This window comes from Microcaecilia unicolor, chromosome 5 (assembly GCF_901765095.1).
Source record: "Microcaecilia unicolor chromosome 5, aMicUni1.1, whole genome shotgun sequence".
NCBI classification, from domain to species: Eukaryota; Metazoa; Chordata; class Amphibia; order Gymnophiona; family Siphonopidae; genus Microcaecilia; species Microcaecilia unicolor.
The window spans coordinates 363,493,839-363,506,238 of NC_044035.1; the positions used below are offsets into that span (position 1 = coordinate 363,493,839).

Here is a 12,400-nt window from a genome sequence, read left to right on the forward strand (position 1 = left end):
AATTTTACCTGGGCACTGAAGAGACCATCCCCACCCAAAAACCCACCAACATTTACAACCTTTTTTAAAATTATTATTTTAACATGGGCACTATTAACATTTATTGTTGGTGGGTTTCTGGGAGTGGGTGGGCTCTTCACTGCCTAGGAGGGAAAAAGGTATATTTAGTGATATAGCCCTCCCCCACCCAGAAGACCACTACCAGCCAGCATTACACTGTACACGTAAAAATGATAAAATATATTTATTTTACCTGGACAACAGGTTGTGCTGGCTCCTGTGCCTGCCAGCAGATTTTTCCCTGCGGCACTGACATGTGCACTGGGAGGGTAGGGGGAGGGAATACTGCGATGTCTGTGTGGTAGAGGGAGGGAATACTGAGATGGCTGTGTGGTGGGGGGAGAGAATATTGAGATGGCTGTATGGTGGGAGGAGGGAATACTGCGATAGCTGTGTGGTGGGGGGAGAGAATACTGCGATGGCTGTGTGGTGGGGGGAGAGAATACTGCGATGGCTGTGTGGTGGTGGGAGGGAATACTGCGATGGCTGTGTGGTGGTGGGAGGGAATACTGCGATGGCTGTGTGGTGGTGGGAGGGAATACTGAGATGGCTGTGTGGTGATGGGAGAGAATACTGCGATGGCTGTGTGTTCAGGGGAGAGAATCCTGCTCAGAAGGAAGTGATCCCCAGAAGCTTAGCCGGTGGTTGGGAGGTGGGGATAGTGCTGGGCAGACTTATACGGTCTGTGCCCTGAAAAAGACAGGTACAAATCAAGGTAAGATATACACAAAAAATGGCACATGTGAGTTTATCTTGTTGGGCAGACTGGGTGGACCGTGCAGGTCTTTTTCTGCCATCATATACTATGTTACTATGTAATACTGAGATGGCTGTGTGGTGAAGGGAGAGAATACTGAGATGGCTGTGTGGTGGGGGGAGAGAATAATGAGATGGCTGTGTGGTGGTGGGAGGGAATACTGCGATGGCTGTGTGGTGGGGGAGAGAATACTGAGATAGCTGTTTGGTGGGGGGAGAGAATACTGAGATAGCTGTTTGGTGGGGGGAGAGAATACTGAGATAGCTGTTTGGTGGGGGGAGAGAATACCTAGATAGCTGTGTGGTGGGGGGAGAGAATACTGAGATGGCTGTGTGGTGGGGGGAGAGAATATTGAGATGGCTGTGTAGTGGGGGGAGGGAATACTGCGATGGCTGTGTGGTGGGGGGAGAGAATACTGCGATGGCTGTGTGGTGGGGGGAGAGAATACTGCGATGGCTGTGTAGTGGGGGGAGAGAATACTGCGATGGCTGTGTGGTGGGGGGAGAGAATACTGAGATAGCTGTGTGGTGGGGGGAGAGAATACTGAGATAGCTGTGTGGTGGGGGGGAGAGAATACTGAGATGGCTGTGTGGTGGGAGGAAGGAATACTGCGATGGCTGTGTGGTGGGGGGAGAGAATACTGAGAGGGCTGTGTGGTGGGGGGAGAGAATACTGAGAGGGCTGTGTGGTGGGAGGAGGGAATATTGCGATGGCTGTGTGGTGGGGGAGAGAATACTGCGATGGCTGTGTGGTGGGGGGAGAGAATACTGAGATAGCTGTGTGGTGGGGGGAGAGAATACTGAGATAGCTGTGTGGTGGGGGGGAGAGAATACTGAGATAGCTGTGTGGTGGGGGGGAGAGAATACTGAGATGGCTGTGTGGTGGGAGGAAGGAATACTGCGATGGCTGTGTGGTGGGGGGAGAGAATACTGAGAGGGCTGTGTGGAGAGGGGAGAGAATACTGAGAGGGCTGTGTGGTGGGAGGAGGGAATATTGCGATGGCTGTGTGGTGGGGGAGAGAATACTGCGATGGCTGTGTGGTGGGGTTAGAGAATACTGCGATGGCTGTGTGGTGGGGGGAGAGAATACTGCGATGGCTGTATGGTGGGGGAGAGAATACTGCGATGGCTGTGTGGTGGGGGGCGAGAATACTGAGATGGCTGTGTGGTGGGGGGAGAGAATACTGCGATGGCTGTGTGGTGGGGGGAGAGAATACTGCGATGGCTGTGTGGTGGGGGGAGAGAATACTGCGATGGCTGTGTGGTGGGGGAGAGAATACTGCGATGGCTGTGTGGTGGGGGAGAGAATACTGCGATGGCTGTGTGGTGGGGGAGGGAATACTGCGATGGCTGTGTGGTGGGGAGAGGGAATACTGCGATGGCTGTGTGGTGGGGGGCGAGAATACTGAGATGGCTGTGTGGTGGGGGGTGAGAATACTGAGATGGCTGTGTGGTGGGGGGTGAGAATACTGAGATGGCTGTGTGGTGGGGGGAGAGAATACTGCGATGGCTGTGTGGTGGGGGAGGGAATACTGCGATGGCTGTGTGGTGGGGAGAGGGAATACTACGATGGCTGTGTGGTGGGGGACTGAATACTGAGATGGCTGTGTGGTGGGGGAGAGAATACTGAGATGGCTGTGTGGTGGGGGAGAGAATACTGAGATGGCTGTGTGGTGGGGGAGGAAATACTGAGATGGCTGTGTGGAGGGGGGAGAGAATACTGAGAGGGCTGTGTGGTGGGAGGAGGGAATACTGTGATGGCTGTGTGGTGGGGGGAGGGAATACTGTGATGGCTGTGTGGTGGGGGGAGAGAATACTGTGATGGTTGTGTGGTGGGGGGAGAGAATACTGAGATGGCTGTGTGGTGGGGGCGAGAATACTGAGATGGCTGTGTGGTGGGGGGAGAGAATACTGAGATGGCTGTGTGGTGGGGGGAGAGAATACTGAGATGGCTGTGTGGTGGGGGGAGTGAATACTGAGATGGCTGTGTGGTGGGGGGAGGGAATACTGCGATGGCTGTGTGGTGGGGAGGGAATACAGCTATGGCTGTGTGGTGGGGGAAGGAATACTGTGATGGCTGTGTGGTGGGGGGAGAGAATACTGAGATGGCTGTGTGGTGGGGGGAGTGAATACTGTGATGGCTGTGTGGTGGGGGGGAGAGAATACTGAGATGGCTGTGTGGTGGGGAAAGAATACTGTGATGGTTGTGTGGTGGGGGGAGAGAATACTGTGATGGTTGTGTGGTGGGGGGAGAGAATACTGAGATGGCTGTGTGGTAGGGGGAGAGAATACTGAGATGGCTGTGTGGTGGGGGAGAGAATACTGAGATGGCTGTGTGGTGGGGGGAGAGAATACTGATATGGCTGTGTGGTGGGGGGAGTGAATACTGAGATGGCTGTGTGGTGGGGGGAGGGAATACTGCGATGGCTGTGTGGTGGGAGGAGGGAATACTGTGATGGCTGTATAGTGGGGGGAGGGAATACTGCGATGGCTGTATAGTGGGGGGAGGGAATACTGCGATGGCTGTGTGGTGGGGGGAGGGAATACTGCGATGGCTGTGTGGTGGGAGAGGGAATACAGCGATGGCTGTATAGTGGGGGGAGGGAATACTGCGATGGCTGTGTGGTGGGGAGAGGGAATACTGAGATGGCTGTGTGGTGGGGGGAGGGAATACTGCGATGGCTGTGTGGTGGGAGAGGGAATACAGCGATGGCTGTATAGTGGGGGGAGGGAATACTGTGATGGCTGTATAGTGGGGGGAGGGAATACTGCGATGGCTGTGTGGTGGGGAGAGGGAATACTGCGATGGCTGTGTGGTGGGAGAGGGAATACAGCGATGGCTGTATAGTGGGGGGAGGGAATACTGCGATGGCTGTATAGTGGGGGGAGGGAATACTGCGATGGCTGTGTGGTGGGGGGAGGGAATACTGCGATGGCTGTGTGGTGGGAGAGGGAATACAGCGATGGCTGTATAGTGGGGGGGAGGGAATACTGCGATGGCTGTATAGTGGGGGGAGGGAATACTGCGATGGCTGTGTGGTGGGGAGAGGGAATACTGCGATGGCTGTGTGGTGGGAGGAGGGAATACAGCGATGGCTGTATAGTGGGAGGAGGGAATACTGTGATGGCTGTGTGGTGGGGGAGGGAATACTGCGATGGCTGTGTGGTGGGGAGAGGGAATACTGCGATGGCTGTGTAGTGGGAGGAGGGAATACTGTGATGGCTGTGTGGTGGGGGGAGGGAATACTGTGATGGCTGTGTGGTGGGAGAGGGAATACAGCGATGGCTGTGTAGTGGGAGGAGGGAATACTGTGATGGCTGTGTGGTGGGGGGAGGGAATACTGCGATGGCTGTGTGGTGGGGAGAGGGAATACTGCGATGGCTGTGTGGTGGGGAGAGGGAATACTGCGATGGCTGTGTGGTGGGGAGAGGGAATACTGTGATGGCTGTGTGGTGGGGAGAGGGAATACTGTGATGGCTGTGTGGTGGGGAGAGGGAATACTGCGATGCTGTGTGGTGGGGAGAGGGAATACTGCGATGGCTGTGTGGTGGGAGGAGGGAATACTGCGATGGCTGTGTGGTGGGAGGAGGGAATACTGTGATGGCTGTGTGGTGGGAGGAGGGAATACTGTGATGGCTGTGTGGTGGGAGGAGGGAATACTGTGATGGCTGTGTGGTGGGGGGAGGGAATACTGTGATGGTTGTGTGGTGGGGAGAGGGAATACTGCGATGCTGTGTGGTGGGGAGAGGGAATACTGCGATGCTGTGTGGTGGGGAGAGGGAATACTGCGATGCTGTGTGGTGGGGAGAGGGAATACTGTGATGGTTGTGTGGTGGGGAGAGGGAATACTGCGATGCTGTGTGGTGGGGAGAGGGAATACTGCGATGGCTGTGTGGTGGGAGGAGGGAATACTGTGATGGCTGTGTGGTGGGGGTAGAGAATACTGCGATGCTGTGTGGTGGGGAGAGGGAATACTGCGATGGCTGTGTGGTGGGGGGAGAGAATACTGTGATGGCTGTGTGGTGGGGGTAAAGAATACTGCGATGCTGTGTGGTGGGGAGAGAATACTGCGATGGCTGTGTGGTGGGGGGAGAGAATACTGTGATGGCTGTGTGGTGGGGGTAGAGAATACTGCGATGCTGTGTGGTGGGGAGAGGGAATACTGTGATGGCTTTGTAGTGGGAGGAGGGAAAACTGTGATGGCTGTGTGGTGGGGGGAGGGAATACTGTGATGGCTGTGTGGTGGGGGGGTGAGAATACTGTGATGGCTGTGTGGTGGGGGTAGAGAAAACTGCGATGCTGTGTGGTGGGGAGAGGGAATACTGCGATGTCTGTGTGGTGGGGGGAGAGAATACCGAGATGGCTGTGTGGTGGAGGGAGGGAATACTGCGATGGCTGTGTGGTGGGGAGAGGGAATACTGCGATGGCTGTGTGGTGGGGAGAGGGAATACTGTGATGGCTGTGTGGTGGGGGGAGTGAATGGTAAAATTATGTATAATCATACCTGATAATTTTCTTTCCATTAATCATAGCTGATCAATCCATAGACTGGTGGGTTGTGTCCATCTACCAGCAGGTGGAGATAGAGAGCAAACTTTTGCCTCCCTATATGTGGTCATGTGCTGCCGGAAACTCCTCAGTATGTCGATATCAAAAGCTCCATCCGCAGGACTCAGCACTTAGAGAATTACACCCACGAAGGGACACTCTGCCCAGCTCACCACCGCCGAAACGGGGGAGGGGAATTAACCCAGCTCATCCCCACACAAGTGGGGGAGGGGAATCCGTCCAGCTCATCCCCGCGGAGCGGGGGAGGGACACCACACCCGCCGATGCGGGGGGATCTGGCTTATCCTGCAACCGCAACCGCGGGAGGAGCTGACTGACCCTAACACCGCCGAAGCGGGAGGGGTACAAAGCTGCCCTACAGCCGCACGAAGCGGGAGGGAGTGCCGGCAGAATTTAAATCTCAATCCAGCCCCGTAAAACGGAGGGGAGAGGAATGCAGCAGCTCACTGTAACACAAACTCGTCTCAACTCTTGAAGAATCCAATTGAAAAAACTTGAACACGAAGTCCTCCTGAAGTAACTGAAGACTAAACTTGAACCTGAAATGCAACCAGAATATAAACAGCACCGATATCTGGGAGAGGCTATGGATTGATCAGCTATGATTAATGGAAAGAAAATTATCAGGTATGATACATAATTTTACCTTCCATATCATCATGCTGATCAATCCATAGACTGGTGGGATGTACCGAAGCAGTACTCACCCAGGGCGGGACATTGAAATCCCTGAACTCAACACTGAAGCTCCAAACCGGGCCTCCGCCCGTGCAGCCACAGTCAAGCGGTAATGCTTGGAGAATGTATGGGCCGATGCCCAAGTTGCCGCCTTGCATATCTCTTCCAAGGAGACGGACCCGGCCTCTGCCATCGAGGCCGCCTGAGCTCTAGTGGAGTGAGCCTTCAGCTGGCCCCACGGCCACATAAGCCGCTGCAATGGCTTCCTTGACCCATCTTGCCACTGTAGGCTTAGCAGCCTGCAGACCCTTACGAGGACCCGCAAACAGGACAAACAGATGATCCGATTTCCGGAAATCATTGGTCACTTCCAAGTATCTGATGATGACTCGTCTCACATCCAGATATTTAAGAGCAGAGTACTCCTCTGGGTAGTCCTCCCTACGAAAGGAAGGGAGACAGAGCTGCTGATTCACATGGAAGCGAGAAACAATCTTGGGCAGAAAGGAAGGCACTGTGCGAATAGTCACTCCTGCCTCAGTGAACTACCGAAAAGGCTCTCGACATGAGAGCGCCTGGAGCTCGGAAACTCTTCTGGCTGAAGTGATAGCCACCAAAAAGACTGCTTTCAACGTCAGGTCTTTCAGAGATGCCCTCGACAAGGGTTCAAAAGGCGGCTTCTGCAATGCTCTTAGCACCAGGTTGAGATTCCACGCAGGCACCACTGAGTGCAGAGGAGGGCGCAGGTGATTAACTCCCTTGAGAAAGCGCACCACATCTGGCTGCGAAGCCAGGGAAGCACCCTTCAGGCGGCCCCTGAAGCAAGCCAGAGCCGCTACCTGGACTTTAAGGGAACTGAGCGACAGGCCTTTCTCCAGACCTTCTTGCAGGAACGCCAACACTGAAGAAATTGGAGCAGTGAAGGGAGAAAGTGAGCCTGCTTCACACCACGCTGCAAAGATACGCCAAACCCTGGCGTAAGCAGTAGAAGTAGAGCGCTTCCTCGCTCTCAGCATAGTGGCGATGACCTTGTCTGAGAAGCCCTTCTTCCTCAGACGCTGCCGCTCAATAGCCAGGCCGTAAGACCAAAGGGGGAGGGATCCTCCATCACCACGGGACCCTGATGTAACAGGCCCTGTTCCACTGGCAGTCGCAGAGGATCGTCCACTGAGAGCCTGATCAAGTCCGCATACCAGAGACGCCTGGGCCAATCCGGACCCACCAGGATTACCCTGCCGGGATGCTTTGCCACCCGGTCTAGCACCCTGCCCAACATGGGCCAGGGCGGGAACACATAGAGGGGCTCTTGTGTCGGCCACTGTTGGAGAAGAGCATCTACTCCCAGGGATCGAGGGTCCCGTCCTCTGCTGAAGAAGCGCGGCACTTGGCAATTGGCCAATGACGCCATCAGAACTAGGCTCGGCTGGCCCCAGCGCTTCGTGATGTCCAAGAACGCCTGAGCAGATAGCTGCCACTCTCCGGGATCCAAGGTATGGCGACTGAGAAAGTCCGCCTTGACATTCATGACTCCGGCAATGTGGGCCGCTGAAAGCTGCTCCAGGTTCGCTTCCGCCCACTGGCAAAGATTCATAGCCTCCTTGGCTAGAGGGGCGCTCTTGGTACCTCCCTGGCGGTTGACATAGGCCACAGCCGTGGCATTGTCCGACAGGACCCGTACAGGCTTCAACACCAGTACCGGGATGAACTCCAAAAGCGCCAACCGAATGGCTCTGAGTTCCAGGAGGTTGATAGACCACTTTGCCTCTGCAGGAGACCAGAGCCCCTGCGCTGTCCTTCCCAAGCAGTGGGCTCCCCAGCCCGACAACGAGGCGTCCGTCGTGACGACAATCCACTCTGGGGTCACCAGAGGCATTCCCGCAGACAACTTGTCTGTCTGCATCCACCAGCTCAGCGCCTTGCGCACTGCTGGGTCCAAGGGAAGGCGCACAGCATAATCCTCTGACATCGGAGTCCAGCGCTGCAGCAAAGAGTGTTGAAGTGGTCTCATATGAGCCCTGGCCCAGGGCACAACTTCCATCGTGGCCGTCATAGAGCCCAACAGCTGCACATAGTCCCAAGCCCGAAGGGGAGAGGCTACTAGGAACTGGTCCACCTGAGCCTGAAGTCTGACAATCCGATTGTCTGGCAGGAAAACTCTGCCCACTTGGGTGTCGAATCGAACTCCCAGGTACTCCAGGGACTGAGTCGGGCGCAGCTGGCTCTTCTCCCAGTTGATGATCCATCCCAGGGAGCTCAAAAGAGCAACTACCCGGTCCACAGCTTTGCCGCACTCTGCATAAGAGGGGGCTCGGATCAACCAGTCGTCCAGATAAGGATGGACTTGTACCCCTTCCTTTCGTAGGAAGGCCGCGATGACCACCATTACTTTGGAAAAGGTCCGCAGAGCAGTAGCCAACCCGAAAGGGAGGGCTCTGAACTGGAAGTGTCGTCCCAGGACTGCAAAACGCAGAAAGCGTTGATGAGGAGGCCAGATGGGAATATGCAGGTACGCTTCCTTGATGTCCAAGGATGCCAGGAACTCTCCTGCCTTCACTGCCGCTATAACAGAGCGGAGAGTCTCCATGCGAAAGTGCCGCACTTTCAAGGCCCGATTGACCCCTTTGAGGTCGAGGATAGGCCGGACAGAACCTCCTTTCTTTGGTACCACAAAGTAAATGGAGTAACGTCCCTTGCCAAGCTGACTTTCTGGCACCGGAACGACCGCGCCCAGGCGGATCAGATTGTCCAAGGTCTGCTGCACTGCCACAGCTTTGACCGGAGACTTGCAGGGAGAGAGTACAAACCCGTCTTTTAAGGGTCGGCAGAACTCTAGTTTGTAGCCGTCTCTGATGACTTCCAGCACCCACGCGTCTGAAGTTATTGTGGTCCACTCGCCCAGAAACGAGGACAGCCGTCCTCCAATCTGCACTGGGGCGTGGACCAAGACCCCGTCATTGGGTACGAGACCCTGGGGGAGGACCGGAGGGAGCACCTCCGGGACGGCGGTCTCTGCGAAAGGAATGCTGCTTGGGGGAGAAATTCCTCTTGAAGGAAGAGGGGGCAGAGGAACCCGACTTGCCCGGGCGGTACCGACGGGCTTCCTGCAACCGTCCTCTGGAGGTACCGGGACGAGAACTAGCCCGAGCCCTGACCTCTGGTAATTTCTTGCCCTTAGACGTGCCGAGATCGGTCACGATTTTGTCCAGCTCGACCCCAAAGAGCAGCTTGCCTTTAAAAGGCAACCTAGCCAGGCGGGATTTAGAGGCGTGGTCAGCAGACCAATGTTTCAGCCAAAGCCACCGCCGCGCAGAGATTGTCTGAGCCATGCCTTTCGCTGAGGCCCTCAAGACATCATACAGCAAGTCTGCCAAATAGGCTAAGCCCGATTACAGGGCCGGCCAATCAGCCCTCAAGGAATGATCCGAGGGGGAAGCCCGCTGCACCATAGTCAGGCACGCCCTGGCCACATAGGAGCCGCAAACTGAGGCCTGCAAACTTAAAGCAGCCGCCTCAAAGGACGACCTTAAGGCCGCCTCCAATCTTCTGTCTTGGGCGTCCTTTAGGGCCGTGCCACCTTCCACCGGCAACGCCGTTTTCTTAGTCACCGCAGTGATTAAAGAATCCACGGTAGGCCACAGATAGGCCTCACGTTCACTCACAGCCAAAGGATAGAGGCGGGACATAGCCCTAGCCACTTTAAGGCTCGCTTCTGGGACATCCCATTGAGCCGAAATTAGGGTGTGCATGGCATCATGCACGTGGAAGGTTCTAGGCGGGCGCTTCGTCCCCAGCATAATGGCAGAGCCAACAGGGGCTGAGGGAGAGACGTCCTCCGGAGAGGAAATCTTCAAAGTGTCCATGGCCTGTAACAACAGGTTGGGCAAATCCCCTGGGCTAAAAAGCCGCGCTGCAGAGGGGTCATCCGCTCCATCCGAGCGGGGATCCGTCTCCTCCAAGGAATCCGCAAAGGACCGTTGGGAGATCTCAGACACGCTGCCCTCATCTACATCGGAGGAGACAAATTCCTCCAAGGCCTGGGAATCAACCCGAGGGCGTTTACCTCTGGGAACCTCAACCTCTTTACCAGACGAGGGAGCAGGGGCAGCGTTTTGCATGAGGAAAGCCTGATGCAGCAGCAAAACAAACTCGGGGGAGAAACCCCCCAGACTGTGCACTTCCGCAGCCTGGGCAACAGCCCTAGACGCACCCTCAACCGGCGCTCGCAAGAGCGGGGGAGAGACATGCTGCGCATCCAAAATGGCGTCCGGCGCGACACTCCGCGAAGGAGCCGCGCGGGAAGAACGGCGCTTAACTTTAGCCGCTTTTGTGCCGTCGCCCAAATTAAGGGCGTCCATGGCATTAATGTCTCCAACCTCAAGGGCGGCCCACGAAGAAGCCGTCCGAGCCGCGTGGCCGGCCAAGATGGCGGAGGCGAGGAGCGGGGGATGGGCGTTTATGGCGGGAAAAACCGCCACGCCGGAGGAAGGACCGGGACATTCATCGGTCACGAAACTGTCACCCAACAAGGGCGAATCAGGCTGTAAGACCCCCGCATCCCCTCTAGAAGCGCTCAAGCGATCCGGGGAGCGACCCTTTGCGCCCTCGCCCTCCGACGCCATATGCCACGAGGAGAAGAATCGGGGAACCCCCTGCCCGCTATAAAAAGGTAAAAATTACCTGCTGTCCGCTCCGAGCTGTAACGAACTGGTGTCCCAGTGAGTAGCTGCAATGAACGTTTAAATAAACGTCGAAATAAACGCCTTTAAGGACGTTTAAAATTTTTTTTTTTTTTTTTTTTTAACGGAGCCAGCGGGAGGGGGGAGAAAGGAGGGACCTGGCACCAGCAGGTTTGCACTTGCTCAAGAAGAGCCCTCAACCCCAGGTACTCAACAAGACCTAGCCAGAGCTGCTGCTGTGTGTGACCACCACCTGCTGAGATAGAGAACATACTGAGGAGTTTCCGGCAGCACATGACCACATATAGGGAGGCAAAAGTTTGCTCTCTATCTCCACCTGCTGGTAGATGGACACAACCCACCAGTCTATGGATTGATCAGCTTGATGATATGGAAACTGCGATTGCTGTCTGGTGTGGGAGGGAGGGAATACTGTGATCGCTGTGTGCTGGGGGGAGAGAATACTGCAATAGCTGGGTGGGGGGGGGGGGGGGGGGGTAGGGGTGGTAAGGTGGTTGCATTAAGTAACATAGTAATACAGTAAATGACAGATAAAGACCCGAACGGTCATCCAGTCTGCCCAACAAGATAAACTCATTTTACATGGTATGTGATACTTTATACCAGAGTTTGATTTGTCCTTGCCATTCTCAGGTCACAGACCCTAGAAGTCTGCCCAGCACTGTTCTTGTACTAAGTTCTGAAGCTAACGTTGAAACCCCTTAAAATTTACACTCCAGCCCATCCATATCTATTCAGTCACAATCAGGGCTTAGACCATAGAAGTCAGCCCAGTAGTACCTGATTTGCAACTGCTCTGCAAAAGAACAGCATGTAGGGAAACTTTCCATGTTGCCAGAATAGACCCTAAGGGGGTGTGATGTGGAGGAAAGGACATTAACACAAGGCCTGTAGTGTAAGAGTGGGCCAAAAGCAGTATGAACTACTATCCAGCTGAGGCTGAGACATGTTACCGAGGGGGGGGGGGGGGGGGGGACATGATCTGTACAGGGAGGGACAAGACTAACAAACACACAGAATTAACAAGAGAAGCCAGGGCAGAACAGAGCTATAAAGATGTGGTGGCATCCACATTTTTATTAAAGTTTATGGTTTTTAACCCTATTTACAATTCTCTGTTTAATAAACATGAGAAAAACAGGAATAAACGCAATAAAACTTCAATTAAAATCCAGATACCATATCTTTATACCCCCTGGTTCAACTCCTGGCTTCTCGTGCACCATATTATACTGGTCTCAATCTTGTTTATTGCACAGGTCAAGGGGATGGGGGGGTTGCAGGCTAATATGTCATCACATATCTGAAAGTTCTCACTTGTATTGTCTGCCCATCCAGATAAACTGGAATTTCAGCATTTTAGAGGGTAGGAATGAAAGCAGAAGCAAAGGTAGCTCTTCTGGTTTTTATGTACAATAGACCTGATTGTTTTGGGAACAGGCAGATTGCACCCTACCATCTTCACTTACCTCTTCCAGTGCACAAGTATCTGCATTTGTTACACTCCAGGATCCCACCCTCCCGCTCTGTCTCATGGTATTCCAGCTCCTGAACACTCCAGTCAGGTGGGTGGGGCATGTATCCTACAGATGGGGGGGCTCTGTCAAACAGAAAAGAAACACAAGGGTCTACATATATT

At 54.6% G+C, this 12,400-nt stretch overlaps 1 protein-coding gene across 1 annotated transcript in view; it reads right to left on the reverse strand.

The window, feature by feature from the left end:
- The window catches only part of MARVELD3 (MARVEL domain containing 3), a 70,574-nt gene that overhangs the window by 33,055 nt on the left and 25,119 nt on the right, over positions 1-12,400 (reverse strand). The window contains exon 3 of the mRNA XM_030205075.1: positions 12,231-12,361. Coding sequence (XP_030060935.1) covers positions 12,231-12,361 — 131 coding nt within the window. The remainder of the gene's footprint in view (positions 1-12,230; positions 12,362-12,400) is intronic.